The 20644-nt window shown below is 47.0% G+C and overlaps 1 protein-coding gene across 10 annotated transcripts in view; it reads left to right on the top strand.

Moving 5' to 3' along the window:
• PTPRS (protein tyrosine phosphatase receptor type S) overlaps positions 1–5793 on the top strand; it is a 112350-nt gene extending 106557 nt beyond the window's left edge. For all 10 annotated transcript variants that reach the window (XM_043466283.1, XM_043466287.1, XM_043466284.1 and 7 more), the window contains 3 exons: positions 2973–3127; positions 3307–3442; positions 4450–5793. In XM_043466283.1, the coding sequence (XP_043322218.1) occupies positions 2973–3127; positions 3307–3442; positions 4450–4518 (360 nt within the window). In that variant the 3' untranslated portion in view covers positions 4519–5793. The remainder of the gene's footprint in view (positions 1–2972; positions 3128–3306; positions 3443–4449) is intronic.
• The last annotated feature ends 14851 nt before the right edge of the window (positions 5794–20644 follow it).

Here is a 20644-nt window from a genome sequence, read left to right as displayed (position 1 = left end):
ACGACTGAGCAACTAACACTTTCTAGTGGGCAGAGGCCAGGGATACTGCTGGACACCCCACTTGGTTCAGATCAGGGGCCCATCACAATCGTCCAGTCCCGAACGTCAGTAGTGCCAAGGTTGAGAAGCCCTGAGCCAAAGGAGGGTGTTCTAGGAATGGGCAGCTATATGTAGGCCTGGAGGGGAGCCTGGCCTGAGCAGACAATGGATATTAACTTAATGCCCCTGGAGGGGGTGGAGAATGAAAGCAGAGATGCCTACAGACAGTCCCACAGCTTCCTCACAAAGCTAGAGTGATTCTGAGACTGGTGGTTTCTCCAGGTGCAGAACAGGATTCTTTGTGGGGGTTGAACCAGATAGGGAGGGAGATGATGCCTGGGCCTGGGTCTCCCTGGGGCCCTAGACTCACCGCTGCCACCACCCCCTCCCCCCTCCCCCCTCCCAGGCAGCAGAAGGCCTACATCGCCACGCAGGGCCCGCTGGCGGAAACCACGGAGGACTTCTGGCGCATGCTCTGGGAGAACAACTCGACCATCGTGGTGATGCTGACCAAGCTGAGGGAGATGGGTCGGGTGAGCCGGGGACCATACGGGGCAGGGCGGGCTAGGGAGTGACCGGGGGCCGGGCTGACCACAGCACCCACCCCCCCAACAGGAGAAGTGTCACCAGTACTGGCCGGCCGAGCGCTCCGCCCGCTACCAGTACTTCGTGGTGGATCCTATGGCGGAATACAACATGCCTCAGTACATCCTGCGGGAGTTCAAGGTCACAGACGCCCGGGTAAGTACGGGGACAGACCCTTCAGGCAGTTCACCATTCCCCTGCTGGTCTGGAGAGGGCTTTCCTAGTTGGGGGGTGGAAGCAAACGCCCAGGGGTTGGGTGGAAGAGGAGTGAGTGGGCCAGCTGGACAATCACCCCCACCACCAAGCAGGTGGAAGAGAGGACCGTGACCCCATGGTGTCCCCATCAGAGCACATGTCACGCTACTCACTGGGGGACATAGTCCACGGCGATCACGTAAAAGGGAGTGAGTGGGGCATTAGCTGGGAAGCGGCAACCATGGAGGGCAGCATTAGAGGGCTGAAGGCAGGCTGGGGGAAAGGTGATGGGTTGATGGTGTCAAGTAGTGGCCACTGTAGATGGGAAAAGAGTGGTAGACAGTGGGGGGGTGCCAGGTGCTAGGAATTGGAACTATTGTGTGGAGAGAGAGGAGAATGGAGAGAGTAGACGGTGTTGACTGGAGAGGACCCAGTGGAGGCGGGTGGTGCTGGGTGATGGGAGAGGGCAGGTATTATAGATGGGGTCTGACGAAGACTGTTAGGTGACAGAGCATGGAAGTTAGCGCCAGAATTGGAGAATCCATGGGTAGAATGATGGGGCATGGGAATGTCAGTCCAGATGTTACCAGCGGATAGTGAACCCTGATGGACAAAGCACTGTCGGTCATTGTGCATGGGTAGTTCAGGATGGCACCATTGAATTGGTTGAATGGGGATTGGAGACTCAATGAACGATGTCACTGTTGGGTGACAGAGGAGGGTGGTAAACAGGATGGTCTTAGATGAGAGGAAGGTGGGATTGGAGACTAGAATGTCCGGATAGAAGTGGATGGAGGATGATAGTAGAACATGGAACCGTGGCTTGGTGAAGGGTGATGCGTTACCAGCAATGGATGGAGAGAGGGGAGATTAGAAAGGGCAAATGTTTGGCCAGTGGCAGATGGAATAAAATGAAGAGGAAATGATTTGAAGAGTAAAAAGAATGATGAACACTCAGTGATAGGCAGTACTGTTGATGGTCCAAGAGAGAGGAAGGTGGGATTGGAGAAAGAAAGTGTCAGGTGGTGGAGGATGGAGACCATCCAAATCACATGGCATCACTGGACTGCAGCATTTTGATGTAGAGACTGTGAATGGGAAAAGGTAAGTGATGAGTGAGGGAGGGTGGAGAATGTCAGTGGTCCTGACATAGTGGAATGTCTAGTGGTCCTTAGATGGGGAAGAATGATGGATTGCTAAGGATGAATTGTGGAAAATGGTACCATTGGGTCATGATAAATGAAAGGTGGAGGAGAGCCATGCTGATGGATGGCACTGCTTGGTAGTGGAAAGCGAGTATTGGCGAGATAGGTGGTTGGGTGGAGGGGATGAGGATTACAGAGATGATAGTTGAGTGGTGGATATGAGGACCCAAGAGGTTGAGTGGTGGGAGTAAGGATTAGACAGATGGATGGTTGAGTGGTGGGAATGAGGATTATAGAGACGGATGGTTGAGCGGTGGAGATGGAGAAAGTTAATGGGAGGCGGCATCACCAGGTGTTCAAGGATTATGAGCTACCATAAGTGGATGATGAAAGTTAGGAGGCAAAGGTATTGGGTACACAGGTAGAAGATGATGAATTTACAATGGTGGCTGGTGGAAGATGGCACCCTTGAGTGGTGAAGGATAGGAAATTATAGGGCTTGTGAGTGGCTGAAGATGATGTCCATGGTGGAAGATGGAAGGTGGTGCTGTTGGAACCTGACAGTATGGGGACAGTGCTCTTTTGCTCTAAGACGATGAGAGAGGAGGTTGCCAGGGAGTTAGAGAATGGGTCAAGAAGGGCAGATGTTGGGTGTTCCATGGACAGTGCAGAATGGAGAATAACAGACAACAATGATGGTGTCACTTTGGTTGTGGTGGATGGGTTTGGAGCTGTGCAGAGAGCAGCAGTTGGGGGATGGGGGTGAACGATTGCCATGTAAGATGGTGTTGCTGGATGATGAAGTGAAATGATGAGGAGGATGGACTGGGCAGCCTTGGGTGGTAAAGACGAAATCGGAGCATCTCAACGAAAGATGGTATGGGATAAGGAGGGTGGGTGGCGGAGGGTGAGGAGGATGGAGAGTGCTGTTGGCGCAGCTTGTGGTTGGCGAGGGTGACTGCCACTGACCTTGCTAACAGGACCCGCCTCACTCTCTCTCCGTTCCAGGACGGCCAGTCCCGGACGGTCCGGCAGTTCCAGTTCACGGACTGGCCGGAGCAGGGCGTGCCAAAGTCGGGGGAAGGCTTCATCGACTTCATTGGCCAAGTGCACAAGACCAAGGAGCAGTTCGGCCAGGACGGCCCCATCTCTGTCCACTGCAGGTGAGCTGCCCGTGGCGCGAAGCGGAGTCTCTGCGAGCACAGCCTCGGGCACTCCTGCTGGGGCTCCTTCCATCCCTGGGGCAGGGGGCTTCAGAGCAGGCAGGACGGGAATTGGGCAGCTGAGCCAGGCTCCCCCACACGCCCACCCCCTGAACTCACCTGTGCACTCGCCCTGACAGTGCTGGCGTGGGCAGGACGGGCGTCTTCATCACGCTCAGCATCGTGCTGGAGCGGATGCGGTACGAGGGTGTGGTGGACATCTTCCAGACAGTGAAGATGCTACGGACCCAGAGGCCAGCCATGGTGCAGATGGAGGTGAGGCGGGGGACTGGGGGGAGGGGAGGGCAGCCCGGCCTCACGCCGGCGCCGCCACCAGGCTCTGTTCTCGCCTCTGTGCAGTGGGCACAGCCACCCCCACTCCCGGGGTTGTCGAGGGTACAAGGTCCTCAGCCCCTCCTGCTTTGGGCTGACCCAAAAGTAAGCCAAAGGCCAGAGCTGAGAAGCATCCCTCAGAGTGAACGGAGATGGGTCCCCTCTCCCGGTCCCAGGGCCTCAGCGAGATCCAGCTCAGCCGGGACCCTGGCAGGGGTCATGGGTCCTGAAGCGAGGCCCAGAGTCCCACCATCATGCTGACAGTGGGCACCTTTGCTTTGACCACACAGTGTCTCCACGTCACATAGCAGTTTGAAGTGGAGCTGGGATTCATACCCCAGTCAGTCTCATCCACCGCCCTCAGAAGGGTCAGCAGTAGAACTGAGTCCATGGAGGGAGCAGTTAGGTTGGGAGCACTGTACTTGCCCATGCTCTAGGCCACCTCATGAGCAGACCCTACTCTAAGCCAGAGTCAGACCCCCGGCGGGTGGAGGGGGAGCCGGTCTGTGTCTGCACCCATTCCTGGGTCCGTTCCGCATCTGGCTTGAGACCCAGAAGTGGGTAAAAGATCCCCCCCTGTTCTCACAGAGATGCTCCAGGGATGAGAAGAGGGTCTGAGGGCAGGGGCCAGCCTAGGAAAGAGTGGGGTCACCGCTTTTAGAAGCCACCAGATCCAGAAGCTAGGTTAAATGCATCCATAAGCTCCCCCATCTCCAGGCAGTCAGAGCTGGAGTGGCAATCTCCCAGCCCACAGGGGAGTGTCACAAGAGGCAGGGATGGCCACATGGCTGCGTCCAAAGAGACAGGTAGGACCCTGCGGGCCAGCTGAGGACGGGGAGAGCCCAGCATAGGTACAGGGTCGAGGGGCACAGCTCTGCAGTGTGATGGGGAGCCCTGGGCGGCTGCAGAGGTGCTGACGGGGGCCCTCCCCCACTCCCCCCACCCCACAGGATGAATACCAGTTCTGCTACCAGGCGGCGCTGGAGTACCTCGGGAGCTTTGACCACTATGCAACCTAGAGCCAGGTTGGCCTGGCCCGACTCCACTGGCCCCCTCGCCTCCTGTGCCGGGCGGGCCCCCCGAGGCCTGGACCCCCTCCGGCAGCCAGGGCAGGAGGCGGCAGCCGCATTTCCACAGCCGAGGGGTCTCCGGGGATGACGACGCAGCCCCTCAAGGCCCCCCGCACGGCCCCAGCCCCCTCCCTGGGCCGGGCCGCCGCCTTCAATACTTGGCACATTCCTCATTCCCTTCTAAAACCAGATTCCACAAGGAGAGGTTCCGGGGTGGGGGGAGGGGGGCGGTGAACAAACCAGGGGCTGCTCCCCAGAACCAGAGGGGGGCGGGGGCTGGGAACTGGGCCCCTTGCCCTCCCCACCAGGCAGCCTTCCTGCCCCGCAGCCTGGGGGTCACCGGGCTGGGGGGACAGGAGTGGGGTGGGGAACAGGAGTCAGCTTTCTTTCAAAACTCAGTGTAACTGTATCCGGTGACATTTCGTTTTGTTTTTTTTTTAATAGTGTATTTTTTTTTCATTTTTTTTTAAAGAAGAAACAAATAGGGGGGAAACAAAAGAGACTTGACAGTCGACGGATTTAAAAAGAAAAACTTGGCTTATTCCTATTCTGTTCACAGACGGTCTGTTTTTTTGCAGTGTAACAGACGTTATTGCGTGCCGGTCATGTTCGTGGGCCTGCGCGGGCTCAGGCTGCCCCTTGGCTTGCTTTTTCTTTCCCCCTTTACCTACTCCAAAGGTGTGCCTCGCTCAAGAATAGGGCCTTTGCCTCCTGATTTTTTTTTTCTTTTTTTTTAAAATTTTTTGCTTTTTCTTTTTTAATTAAATTCTCAAGACATATCAAGGAGGGTGAGGGTGGGGCAGCCAGGGGACTCGGGCCCACCAGCGTCCGGTTGTCAAGCCCACAGGGTGGGCACTACCACGGAGGAGGTCGCAGCGACCCCCGCCCCCAGCAGCCCGAGCACCCCCTCGCCAATCTCCCACCTCGAGGAGAAGGACTGAACACAGTGGGAGGTTCCCACTTCTCCGGGGAGAGAGAGGCCATGAGCTGCCCCAATCAGGGGCCCCTCCCCGCACCCCCGGGACCATGGGGCTGTTCTGGGGCAGAAGGATGGGGTTCTGCCCCACCCCCACCCCTGAGCAAGTGAGTTTTTCTCTTTGTACAAGAGCAGAGCTGCTGTTGCTTTCAACACTGTTTATTCAAACGGAAGCAGCTGGGTGGTTTTCCCACCTCTGTGTATGTAGATATATCGACTTTGTATTAAAGGAAGATCGTCTGACCCCGGCCACTGGTGGAGTCTTTGTCACCCCACCCCCTGTCCGTCCAGTCTCCTTGGGGAAGCCAGGAGCCTGGAGAACTTGAACACAGAATCCAAGCTCCCTGCCGGGGCTGCCTCATTAATAATAGTAGTTACTCATGTTGATAATCGTGACCATCTCTCTGAGTATCTACCATGGCCCAGCCTGCTGAGGTGGGAATCAACCCAGTTTATAGATGAGGAAACTGAGGTTCAGAGAGCGGCAGGCACCAACAAAAAGTCACACAGTGGTTTGAAGTGGAGCTGGGATTCGTACCCCAGTCGGTCTCATCCATAGCCCCCAGCAGGGTCACAAGGGTCGGCAATAGCGCCGAGTCCATGGAGGGAAGAATTGGGTTGGGAGCACTATTCCTGCCCACGCTGTAGGCCATCTTATGAGCGGGCCCTACCCTAAGCCACAGGCAGACCCTGTGCAGGGTGAGCGGTTCTGTGTCTGTATCCTTGCCTGGGTCCCTTCTCCACCATCTGGCTTGAGACCCAGAAGTGGCTGAAAGATCCCCCTGTTCTCACAGATATGCTCCAGGGGTGAGAAGAGGGTCTGAGGGCAGGGGCCCAGCCTAGGAAAAAGTGGGGTCACCGCTTTTAGAAGCCACCAGATCCAATATCAATAAGTATGTAAGTCGATGACGTGATCACCATGAATACACTTAGTCAAATAGATTTACCAAACCCTAAATCCCCCATCCTTAAAATTCTCAAACACACATGGAACATTTATGAAAATCAGCACTTATTTTAAAAAAAACCCAGCAGTGGAGAGCTTCATAAATTTCAAGAAACAAATGTTAGATAACCTGATCTTGACCACGGCAGTAGATTTTGCAATACTTAGCCTCCCCTGAAAAGGCCTTCAATGAGAAATTTTAAAACACGTTTTTAAATGAGGCATGAGTTAAGGAATCAACATAGAAGTGACACATTTTTGAAACTGAACAACTCAAATAGTACAAAATATAACAAAACCCGTGGGATGCAGCCAAAGGGATGCATGAGGGAAATTTTATAGCCTTGAACGTGTTGACAAGAAAACAAATTCTGGAAACAAGTCAACCTTTTAAATATGTGAACCAAGTTTTCAATTCATGTAACTAATTGTGTGTTACGGAGGTGGTTCTTGCATTGACAAAACTTTTCTTTAAAAACACCAATATAGCCAAATCTTTGGCAAGTACAATCAAGAAAACAGCCAAATCCAGGGATATGGGGGAATGCACATTACAGATTGAGGCTTTTTTTAAAATTGTGAGATGAGTATCAGGGGAGAAAAAACAGGAAAGAGACTGCAGACAGGAAAAGTGGGAGCTATAGCACAACTGGCATGGGGGAAATCCTTCACTCTATGGGCTGAGATGGTGGGAAGATAGAAAGATGAAGAAATAGCAAAGGACTACATTTAGTAGCTCCTGAGTTCTGAATTCAAAAAGTAGTGGGAAGGTGTCTTCTTAGTAATAGACATGGGACCCAAGGGATAGAAGTCAGACTCTAACCCAAGTCTGGTCCTACCTAAATTATCTAAGACTTTATCACAGGCTACTCTGCCCACAGAACTTCTACTCAATCCTCAAAGCCCAGTTCTAAAAGCTCCTCTAAGAAATCTGTTTCCTTTCTGTTTACCCAAGCCCATTGAGACTAAAGTGTCTGAATAGGATCTACCTTTCCCTCCTTGGAAACCAGACAGAACATCTTCAGGGAAAGTCAATGAGCGTGTGACCCTCGGCTCTGTGATTCCACCCTTGAGATGCTCATGGCTGAGTTGGAGGGTAGGTGGTGGTACACAGATTTATCTGAAGACTTGCGGGAAGAGGGCCATAAAGAATTGCCTCAACTCACAGACAGAAGCACCAAGACTCTTAAGCATCTCCAGTTGTCTTGGCCCTGCTACAGGATTCCATAACATCCACCCCCATTTATTGAGCACTGACTGTATACTTGGCTCACGCTGTCCATTTAATCCTTCTGACAATGCACCAGTGGACAGAGAAAACGGAGGCTCAAATAGGTCAGGTTTCTCACCCAAGATTTCACAGGTCGTGAGTAGTGTAACCTGGACATGGGCCCAGACCTAGCCAGTTCCCATTGTGATAGTGCGAAAGTTCAAGGCTTCTACGAGCTCCTCCTGACCACAGCGTCGGCCCCAAGCTGGGAGGGACAGAGCCCTACAGCAGAGGCCCACTTTCCACCAAGGGCCTCTCAGGGAGCAAAGCATTTGAGTGCTCTGTGGTGGTGGTGGTGTAGTCGCTCAGTCATGTCCAACTCTTTGGCCCGCCAGGCTCCTCTGTCCATGGGATTCTCCCAGCAAGAATACTGGAGTGGGTGCCATTTTCTTCTCCAGGGAATCTTCCCAACCCAGGGATTGAACCTGGGTCTCCTGCATTGCAGGCGGATTTTTTTTTTTTTTTTTTTTTACCAACTGAGCCACCAGGGAAACCCATTCTAGTGCTCTAGAAAGTGTAAATACCCTGAACACACACTCTGTCCCTAATAACATCACCTTGAAACATTTAAAGCTAAAACACCCATGAGGAGCAATGAACAGAACTACAGTGATGCTAGATGCTAAACCCACCTCAGGAATGGAAAGACCAAGCTGACAAGAAGGATCTTCAGCTGCACAATGCAGTAGCAAACTTTAGCAAATAGATCCATGCAGGGCTCTGTACCCACAAATGAAAAATGTACATTCTGTCTAAATACATCACCAAAAAAGGACCACGAATTAGACCAGAGAGAGAAGCTCAACATTCAGACTTTACTCCCTAGCCACCTGTAATAAAATTATAAATCAGTGATGATATCTAACTTTTCAAATGCACATAGGTGGAAGGGTTCAAACAAATGAATTAAAGGTAAATCACACATGAACAACAAAGTATTTAGAACTGAATGATAAGACCACTGCAAACGAAAGCCTTTGGGATGCAACCAAAAATGTACTCAGAGGTAAATTCAAAGTCTTAAGTGCGTTTATGGAGGGAAGGAAAACACTCGTTATAAGTGAAATAAGTAGCCAAAGAAAGTACTCAAGGGTATATGTAGCCTTATATAAATTTATGAGAAAAATAACTGAAAACAAACTAAAGCTTTCAACTCAGGCACCCACAAAAGGACAAATAGATCCAAGGAGCGTTAAGGGGAAATATCTTTAGGACAATCAGGTATTAGTCAAATGGTAAACTACAGCAGTAACAAGAAAATAACACAAAAATCTGGATTTTTTTAAGCATCCATAAAAGAAGAAAACCTTTGGCACAAAGACAGCACAGATAAACATTACGGATGACAGAGGAACCAAGAGTTCTCACAAAGAAGTAATAAGATTTAATGGCTGAGCATATACTGCATATGTATAACTTCATACCAGTAAATGTTGGACTTCCCAGGTGGTGCAGTGGTAAAAGAATCCACCTGCCAATGCAGAGGATGCAAGAGATGTGGGTTCAGCCCCTGGGTCAGGAAGATCCCCCTGGAGAAGGAAATGGCAACCCACTCCAGTATTCTTGCCTGGGAAATCCCATGGACAGAGGAGCCTGGTGGGCTACAGTCCATGGGGTCGAAAAGAGTCGGACATGACTTAAGCACACCACTAACTGTTTCAAATGATAAAATATGGGGGGGGGAGGGGCGCGATCTAAGAAAGCAAAACCAAACCATTAAAAAAGTTATTAAAAAGTGAATAATGTTCAAAAACACTGAAATGATGGTCAAAGATCTATCCCCCATACAAGGCACTTTCTCAGCTATTCAAGAGAAAGATAATTGGCATCTTTTATAAGCTATGTCAGCTTGCAGGGAGAAAAAAGAGATAATATTCAAAGCGTATAGGACAACTCAAGGTGGGCAGGGGGGAAATACATCTCGCTCATGTGCCTAGATTCAAAAATGCTAAGAAAATACTAGTAATGCAAATCTTGTTGTTACTTAGTTGTCTGGTCATGTCTGATTTCTTTTGCAACCCTATGGACTATAACCCACCAGGCTCCTCTGTCCTTGGGATTTTCCAGGCAAGAATACTGAAGTGGGTTGCCATTGCCCTCTTCCAGGGGATCTTCCTGACCCAGGGATTGAACCTGTGTCTCCTGCATCACAGGTGGATTCTTTACCACTGAGCTGCCAGGGAAGTTCAATGCAAATCTAGCATCTCATTAGAAGAATAGGATGTTATGACTCAACAGGGAAGGATTTATGGAATGCAAGGATGCTTTAACATTAGAAAACCCACTCAAATAGAAGTTAGAATATGTTGCTACCTCAGAGAGCAAATCTACAGTATCTAATACATTGAAGATACTGGTCAAGATACCTTGACTCAATAATTCCAGTCTTAACACATCTTACAGAGACTTGTCTTGGGCAGATGTGCCCAAGGAGACATGCAGAGGTTTGTCTGTCGTAGAATTATTTGTAAAAACTGAAAAAATGAACACTGTATAATATTTTTCTTATAAACAAAAAATAACAAAATCTGGAAACTGATTTTATAAAAGATTGGCATCGACTTAAATACCCACCAACAGGAAGTGGGCATGAAGATGGAGAGAAAGAAAGCCTCCTATACCATTGGTGGGAATGTAAGCTGGTGTAGCCACTATGGAGAACAGTAGAGAGGTTTCTTTAAAAACTGAAAATAGAGTTGCCATATGATCCAGTAATCCCACTTCGGGGCATATACCCAAACAAAACTATAATTCAAAAAGATACATGCACACCTATGTGCATAGCAGAACTATTTACATAGCCAAGACGTGGAAACCACCTAAATGTCCGTCAACAGATGAAAGGATAAAAAGGCTGTTATACACAATAGAATGGGGGCTTCCCTGGTAGCTCAGCTGGTAAAGAATCTGCCTGCAATGCAGGAGACCCCAGTTCGATTCCTGGATCGGGAAGATCCCCTGGAGGCGGGCATGGGAACCCACTCCAGTAGTCTTGCCTGGAGAATCCCCGTGGACAGAGGAGCCTGGCAGGTTACAGTCCATGCGGTTGCAGAGTCGGACACGACTGAGTTACTAAGCACACGGCACATACAATAGAATATTAGTCATATAAAGGAATGAAATAATGTCACTTGCAGCAACAGGGATGGACCTAGAGATGATCATATTAAGTGAAGCAAGTTCAGAAAGAGAAAGACAAATACCGTATGATACCACTTGCATGTAGAATCTAAAGTATGACACAAATGAACATATCTATGAAACAGAAACAGACTCACAGAACAAATTTGTAGTTGCCAAGGGGGAGGGATGGATTGGGAGTCTGGGATTAGCAAATACAAACTATGATGTATAGGATGGATAAACAACAAGGTCCTACTGCATAGCACAGGGAATTATATTCAATATCCTGTGATAAACCATAATGGAAAAGAATATGAAAAGGAATATATATATATAACTGAACCATTTTGTTGTACAGCAGAAATTCAACGTTGTGAATCAACTGTACTTCAATAACATTTAAAAAAATAGCCAGCAGCAGTAGAAGTGCATGCATGCTCAGTCGCTCAGTTGTGTCTGACCCTTTGACTCCATGGCGCCCACTCAGCTCCTCTGTCCATGGAATTTTCCAGGTAAGAATACTGGAGTGGGCTGCCATTTCCTTCTCCAGTGGATCTTCCTGACCCCAGGATTGAACCCATGTCTCTGGCACTGGCAGGCAGATTTTTTACCACTATGCCACCTGGGAAGCCCAACCACCAGCAGAAGAATGTCTAAAGAACTCTGTATGGTCACACAATGAAATACTACACAACAATGAATACAAAGCAATTGGAACTGCACCACAATATAAACAAATCTCTAATACACTCAACAGAAAGCAAGCAAATCACAGGAAGAAAAGTTAGTGTAACTCTACCACAGAATACTTTAAAACACATTAAGCAAATATATATTAGAGATAAATGCAAGTGGCAAATATGTAAAAACTCATCTATATGGATACTATTCAAAGCAATCTACAGATTCAATGCAATACCTATGAAAATCCAAATGATTTTTTTCCCTGCAGAAATGGCAATGCTAATCCTATACAGAATTGCAGAGGACTCTGAATAGTCAAAATAATCTTGAAAAGGAACAATAAACTTGGAAGACTAACAATTCCCAATTTCAAAACACTACAAAGCAACAGTAATCAAAGCACTGTGATCATAGCTTAAGAGCAAACATAGAGATCAATGGAATAGAAATGAGAATCCAGAAATAAACCCATCCATCTATGACCTAGAGATTGACAAGGGTACCAGTGCCACTCAGTGAAACAAGAACAGGCTCTTCAACGAACGGCATTGGGACTGGATCTTCACATGCAAAAGAATGAAATTGGCCTCTGTGTGCAGGCATGCTCAGTCATGTCTGACTCTGCAACTCCATGGACTGCAGCCCGCCACGGATTCAAACCCACGTCTCCTGTGTCTCCTGCATCGGCAGGCAGATTCTTGACCGCTAGCGCCACCTGGGGAGTCAAATTGGACCGTACCTCACACCACGTATGAAAATTAACTCAAGGTGCATCAAAGAGGGCTTCCCTGGTGGTCTATCTTCCTGCCAAGGTAGGGAACGTGGGTTTGATCCCTGGTCCAGGAAGATTTCACATCCTGTGAGTCAACTAAGCCCATGTGCCACAACTGCTGAGCCCACATGCTGCAACTACCAGAGCCCAAAGCCCATGCTCTGCAACAAGAGAAGTCATGGCAATGAGAAGTCCACAAATTGCAACTAGAGAGTAGCCCCCACTCTCCACAACTAGAGAAAGCCCGCACTCAGCAACAAAGACTCAGTGCAGCCAAAAACAAATCAATAAGTCTTTCAAAATTTTTTAATTATTAAAGAATTAAAACTATAAAACTCTTAGGAAAAACTCATCTCTAAACAAATTCTGGATAACTGTTCCCTCTGGGCAGGACTAAGGGGAATGCATTTAGCAAAAGGCACACATGTAAATCCAGCTCGATATGTGTTTTAACTTTTAACTTGGGTGTTAAGGATATCGTGTTCATTATATCACATTTATATATCTGAAATGAGAAAATAAGAAATCAGTCCATGGGGGAAAGAAAGAGAGAGAAAGCCCCAAAGCTTTTGATTTAAAAAAAAAAATATTCCATAATTTGATAAAGTAACTTCCCAATACTGAAATTTTACAACAAAAGTTGGCAAAAATATTTTAGGCATTGCAGGCCAGAAGGTCTCTGTTGCAACTACTCAGCTAACCCACTACAGCACCTAAGCAACCACAGACAAAACACACGGGCCTGGCTGTGTTTCAATAAAACTTTATTTACAAAAACAGGTAGTGAACTGGATTTGGCCCACAGGCTATAGTGAGCCAGTCTGTGCTCTAGAAACACATCCAGGGAATTCAGAAATGACACAAGGAATGCCCATGATGATAACAATCATTTCATGTAATACTAGGGACCCCAGCCAATGCAACAAGAACAAGAAGTGACATACAGGTATGAAAAGAACACAAACATTTCATTATCGTAAGAGATAGGACTGCCTACCAGACAGCTCCAACAAATCATCTTAAACTGTCCTGTAAGTAAGAGGAAAATCCAACAAAGTGCCAGTTACGAAGCCACCATGAAAAGTCACTGGCCTATTTCTGAAGCTGGTGCAGTTCAACTAAAAACACTTTCAGCCGTGAAAGGCTCTGATCCAATTTCTTATCAACTGCTCAACACTCTCATATTTAAACCTTTGTGACTAGAGACTCACAAGCCAGAAGAAATGCAATTTTCCACACAAAAGAGAGGTCTGCCACCCTCTCACACTTTGCACTCGAACCTGGCTCTCTCTCCCCACCCCCCCAAAGTCAGGCAGAGTTCATTTTCTTTCCTCTACCCTTTGTGAAGCCAGAGTTAGTTAGATTTCTCTCTCTGGGTTACAAATACTTGTTCGAGGGGCGGGATTTTAGAAGTCTATTTTTGTATCACTGAGATATGCACAAGTATTACCTGGCATAAGTTAGCTTTGAAGATACATATTTCAGAAAAGAAAACAAGCAAAAAAGGAAGGAAATACTAAATAATAAAGTTAATGGATGAAAAAACAGGATATTTGCATAGTCTCTAAGTATCTCCATACAAGATACTTTTTAATTACAAAGGGGAAAACAGTAACTTTACCATAGAGAAACCTGGCTAATAGGACATTAACCAAGGGATCAAGGTCAAAACCCCCACAGATGAGACATACCAACATCATTTGTCTCCTGATACGTTGACTCAGAAGGACACAGCATCACTTTTGTGACATTCTTGCCCCAAAATGCACCACCTCTGTATAATCGTGAGTAAACAGAAAAACTCAGCTTGAGGGACTTGCTACAAAATAACTGACCCATACTCTTTAAGGTACCTGAGAACAGAAAAGACAAAGAATAAGAATCCAATCTATAGCGACTTCCCTGGTGGTCCAGTGGTTAAGAAATCTGCCTGCCAGTGCAGGAGCCAGGGGTTTGATCCCTGGTCCTGGAAGATCCCACTTACCGGGAGGCGACCAAGCCTGCATGCCGCAACTGGAACATGTTCTCCGCAACCAGCGAAGCCATCACAACGCAAAGCCTGCACACAAAGAAGCATAGCCCCTGCTCACTGCAACTAGACAAAGCCTATGTGCAGCAATCAAGATTCAGCACTGCCAAAAAAAAAAAAAACATTAAAAAAAAAAAAACAAACTCTAATCTATCACTTAGGAGATACAATGATGAAATGCAACATGGGGTCCTAGCTTGATTCTGTATCAGAAAAATGACTTGAGAGGCAAAACTGCTTACATGTATTTGAATGAGTTCTGTAGTTAGTTGCTAGTATTGTATCAGTGTTCGTTTCCTGGTTTCAGTAAATGTACCACAGTTGTGTAGGTGAAGCTGGATGAAGGATCCACAGGAACTCTGTACTATTTTTGCAACATCTCTGTGGGTCTAAAATTATTTCAAAATAAAAAGTTATAATGATGTTTCTAAAAGTCATCAGCAAGTTGTAACTATCACCAATAATGAATTAGAAATTGTAAATAAGGACTTCCCTGGTGCTACAGTGGATAAGAATCGTCCTGCCAATGCAGGGGACACAGGTTCTGTTTCTGATCCGGGAAGATTCCACATGCCTCAGCATCACTAAGCCTATGAGCCACAACTACTGAGCCTGAGGGCTGCAACTACCAAAGCCTGCACTCCCTAGAGTCTGTGCTCTGCCGTAAGAGAACCCACCACAATGGGAAGCCCATGCACAGCAACTAGAGTGTAGCCCCTGCTAACCACATCTAGGGAAAGCCTGCGCAAAGCAATGAAGACCCAGCACAACCAAAACAATGTTAATTTAAAAGAGAAAATTATAAACAAAAAAGCCATCATATCATAATGATGCTTCCCAGGGCTGGGAGGCAGAGAGGATGGGGAGTTAGAATTGAATTGGGTCAGAACTTCAGATTTCCAAGATGAACAGAGGTATGGGGATGGATGGTGGGGATGGTTGCACAATAACGTGAATCAACACCACCCTGCACACTCTTTTTGAGCCATACACTTAAAAATTGTTACAATAGTGGGACTTCCCTGGCGGCCCAGTGGTTAAAGACTCCAGGCTTCCGGTATAGGTTCAATCCTTGGTTGGAGAACTAAGATTTCATGTGCCACACAGCACGGTAAAAAAAATTTTTTTAGTTAAATAAAATTATTACAGGGGTAAATTTTATGTTATTTTAACACAATCAAAAAAGATTATAAATGTATCCATGTCAGAAAAAAAAGACACTAGCTCTTTTCTTGGGGACACACACATGATTGTAAATACATAGGAAAGGGAGATCTGAAAGCTATACATCTAAACTGTATACGTGAAGTACGGCTGTTTTAAAACATGACCACTAAGTTTTTGACATGGAGAGGTGGGGTCAGTGTCCCCTCCCCCTGCAGCTGGTTGTCACTGATTCTGTAGCATATAGGGGAAGTGGTACTGGTGGTCCTCGAGGTTAGGGCATATAGGACTGTCAGCTCCTACCTGGTTCCCTAGAGACACTCACTTCTTAGAAACATCTTCTGAGGACATGCTCTTGGACCCCCGCCATGTTGTGAGGAAGCTCAAGCCACACAGAGAGGCCACATATAGGTGCCCTGGTCTGCAGTCCCAGCCTCCAAGTTCAGGCCGCAGATATCATGTCATGGAAGGAAGTCATCGCCGCCACATTTGGTCCAAATGACTGACCCACAGTCACAACAAAATGACTAATGCTTACAACAGGAGGCCTGGGGTGGAGGTTGTGCTCAGTCATGTCCAACTCTTTTGCGACCCCACGGACTGTAGCCTGCCAGGTCCTCTGTACATGAGATTTTCCAGGTAAGAATACTGCAGTGGGTTGCCATTTCCTACTCCAGGGGAATCTTCCTGACCTAGGGATCAAACCCACACCTCCTGGCAATCAGATTCTTTACCACCCCAGCAAGGTAAAGTAGAATAGAGGGCAAAGACCAGACCAGCATGAAAGATGAGTGAAAAAGAGCTTTAGTTCTTATAGTCATATTTCTGTTCTTATAATGGAAAATGCATTTATACAATAATTCTGATTAAAGTGAATTATAAAAAATAGAGCCCTTCCAGGGACTTTCCTGGTGGTCCAGAGGTTAAGACTCTGTGCTTCCTATGCAGGGGTCACAGGTTTAATCCCTGGTCAGGGAACTAAGATCCCACATGCCTCTCGTCAGTGCAGTCAAAAAAGTTTTTTAAATAAAAAAAGAGTTTAAAAATTATTTATATAAATAAAGTCCTTCCATTCACTATCAGGTATTAGAGACTTAGCTCATTTTGAGCAGACAGCAGCATCCTGCAAGCACAAGAACACAGCTAAATCTTGTTAACTATGCCATCTTCCCCAGGGAAGCCCTGTCACAATCATAAAAAAATAGCTCCTGTTTATTCAGTGGTAACTGTGGTGTTTTATACTACTGTGATAAAGTAGCATTGTCACCTCCCTTGTGCAGATGAAAATATTGAGGCACAGGGAGGTTAAGTAACTTGCCCAAGGTCACACAGCCTGAAAATGGCAGAGCCAAAAATTGAACACTTTGTATGGGGAACTGGGTATTTAACAGTGTACAAGACGTAGCCCCTGCCTTGGTGGGCTTGTTGGTGAGTGGGGGAGACAGACTCACAAATGGGAGATTTCTATTCTCTTCTGCTGAGTGAAATACATGGGGCCAAAAGGTTCATAGGTGAGAGGGTCATCAAGAATGGTTTCCCAGGGGACTTCCTTGGTGGTCCAGTGGCTAAGAGTCTGTACTCCCAATATAGGGCGCCTGAGTTCAATCCCTGGTCGGGGAACTAGATCCCACAAGCTGCAACTAAAGATTCTGCATGCCACAACAACAACTTGGCACTGCCAAATAAATACTTAAAAAAAAAAAAGACTACAACCCAGACACACACAGGGGGATGACGGCCACCTGGAAGCCACTGAGAGAAGCCTCAGAAGGAGCCAGTCATGCCGACACGATCTTGGACTTCCAGCCTCCACACTGTGAGATGATAAACGTCTATTGTTTAAGCTGCCCCATCAGTGGGGCTTTGTTACAGCAGACCAAGCAAACATGGTTTCCCAAGTTTGGGAATCAAATCATAGAAGAGAAGTTAGAATCGACAGGAAAAGGGATGACTTTAGATGGCCCAGGGAATGGAACTAAGTAGCTCTGAACTGAAAATAAGGATGTTCTAACACTCACTTAATTCTTCTGTTCAGCTCCAGGCGAAAAGATTTGGTTGAGTGTTATTTATCAACCACCACCCACCCCTTGTTAACTTCCTCCTACCTTTTCATTTCTATTTATTTATTTTTGGCCTTGCTGCACAGCGTGTGGGATCATAGTTCCCTGACCATGCCTCCTGCAGTGGAAGGCGGATTCTGTTACTTTTTAATTTCTTTTTCTATATATAATTTATTTATTTTGGTGATGCTGGGTCTTCGTTGCTGTTCAGGCTTTTCTCCAGTTGCGGAGAGCAGGGGCCGCTCTCCAGTTGCCGTGTGAGGGCTTCTCACTGCGACGGCCTCTTGTTGTGGAGCACTGGCTCCCCGGCTCTCAGACTTCAGCCGCTGTAACACGTGGGCTCAGTAGCTGCCATTTCCGGGCTCTAAAGCACAGGCTCAACAGTTGTGGCACACAGGCTCTACTGCCCTGTGGCATGTGGGATCTTTCCAGATCAGGGGTCAAACCCGCATCCCCTGCACTGGCAGGCGGATTCTTTACCACTGAGCCACCAGGGAAGCCCTGGAAGGCAGATTCTTAACCACTAGACCACCAGGGAAGTCCCTCCGCTACCTTTTTAAAAAACTGAGGTTTAATTTACCTGTCATCAAAGCCCAAATATGAAATATAGAGATGGATGAATTTTTTACATCGACCTACCCTGCCAGATCAAGATAATAGAATGTTTCTGGCTTGCTATAGTCTATATGTGTCACCCCCTTTTTATGTTAAACTCTACCCCAGTGTGGTGCTACATGGAGGTGGAGCCTTTGAGAGGATCTTAGGTCATGAGGGTGGAGCCCTCATGAATGGGATTAGTGCCCTTATAAAGGAGACCCCCAGAGAGCTCCTCACCCCTTCCCCCATATGAGGACACAGTGAGAGGATGGCATTCTATGAATCAGGAAGTTCTCACCAGACACCAATTCAGTCAGTGCCTTGATCTTGGACTTCTAGTCTTTTCTCTGGACCATGACCAGGGAATCCCATCTCTCTTGTCACCCCCATATCTAGTACCTCACCACATCCTTCACGCCATGATTCTTCATTTCCACTCCTCCCTGGGAAATGCCCTGATTCCTGCTCCCAGCCTCCACCTCCTCCCATATTTTCATCATGCAAAAAATGGAATGATCTTTTATGAACTGAACATAGGGCTTTCTATGTGGCTCAGTGGTAAAGAATCCACCTGCCAATGCAGGAGATATGGGTTTGATCACTGGTCTGAGAAGATCCCACATGCCTGTGGATCAACTAAACCCATGTACTACAACTACTGAGTCTGCACTCTAGGGCCTCAGCTACTGAGCCCACACACCGAGAACCCGTACTCCACAACAGGACGAGCCACCGCAGTGAGAAACCCATACACCACAGCTAGAGAGCAGCCCCCACTCGCTGCAACTAGGAAAAAGCCAGCACAGCAATGAAGATTCAGCACAGCCAAAAATAAATAATAATTAAATTAATTAATAAAAAACCTGATCCTATTTCTCTGGAATGTCAGCTTCAGGAGGGTAAGGATCTTATTCTGATTTGATCACTGTTGGATTATCAAATGCCTGGTATATTAGTAAGTGCCTTGATCTGAGACTTCCAACCTCTAGAACTTTGAGGAATAAATGTCTGTTGTTTATAAGCCACCCAGCCTCTGGTTTTCTGCAGCAGCAGCTCAACCAGTTTGGCACCAGCCCCCAGAAAGCTCCCTCGTAACCTCTCCAAGGTAATGCTCACACCCCAGGGAGAATGGCTGTTCTGATTTCTGTCACTATAGATTAGTCTTGCCTGTTTTTTGAGATTCATAGAAATGAAATCATGTAGCACATTCTTCTTGGGGTCTGGTTTCTGTCTCCATGTTTTGTTTTTTTTTTAATAATTTTTATTTATTTATTTGGCTGTACTGGGTCTTAGTTGGCAGCATGCAAGAACTTCAAACATTGTTGCAGCATGCAAACTCTTAGTTGTGACATTTGAGTTCTAGTTACCTGACCAGGGATCGAACCCAGGCCCCCGTGCTTTGGGACCTCAGAGTATAAGCTATTGGACCACCAGAGAAGTTGCTGGTGGACATTTTAACAGTATTAACTGTGTCTTCTTCAGTTTTCTTCATCAACGGTTTAGTCTTCAGTGCACAGATCTTTTACCTCCTTGGTTCAACTTATTCCTCAGTTTGTTATCCTTTTTGATGATCTTGTAGATGGGATGTTCTCTTAATTTTAAAAAAGTTCATTGTTGGTGTACAGAAGCCAAAGTGATTTCTGTGTACTGATTCTGGATCCTGCAAGTGTATTGAGTTAACTTGTTAGTTCTAACAGTTTTGGGTAGACTCTTTGGAATTTTCTATATATATGATCATGTCCTCTGCAACAGATAATTCTACTTCTTCCTCTCCAAGTTAGAAGCCTTTTATTTCTTTTTCTTGCCTGATTGTTCTGGCTAGGACTTCCAGGACCATGTTGAACAGAGATGGCGAGAGTGGGCACCCTTGTCTTCTTCCTCATCTTGAAAGAGAAGCTTTCAGCTTGTCACCACTGAGTCTGAAGTGACCTTATTGTTGAATTTTAAACGTTCTTTGCATATTCTGGATAACAGCACTTAATCAGCCATGCCTTTCACAAATGCGTCCTCCCCTGTATTTATTTTCCTGATGGTCTGTCTCATAAACAGGTGACTCTTTAAGTATGGCTTGTGAATCAGAAGGAGAAGTGAGTCAGTGGATCAAGAAAGGGCTGCCCAGACCCCTAAACTTAGGGAGAACATTGTGCCAAGTGAAGCTGAACGCGAGGACCAGCCTGACAACAAAGAAAATCGTTCTTTTGAGAAAACATCTCAAAAGCCTGTTTTCTTCACCTGCTCTGCCCATAACCACCGAATTCATTAAAATCCAGAAGAAAGAAGGGCAAAGAAGCTGGTGAATTCTAATTTTCTCTTTGCATTTCAATCAGGGCAAACAATGGGCATCCGCAGCCCGAGGGCTTCAGGCGAGGGTGCCTCCCCACCCCTTCAGGCCCCCAAACCAAGAGCAGAGCTGGACCCTACAAAGGAGGGACTGAGGCCGCTCCCGCTCCAAGC

The sequence above is a fragment of the Cervus canadensis genome, chromosome 4, assembly GCF_019320065.1.
Source record: "Cervus canadensis isolate Bull #8, Minnesota chromosome 4, ASM1932006v1, whole genome shotgun sequence".
NCBI lineage: Eukaryota > Metazoa > Chordata > Mammalia > Artiodactyla > Cervidae > Cervus > Cervus canadensis.
Note: the sequence above shows the minus strand (reverse complement) of the source record. Positions and strands in the feature narration are given on the sequence as shown.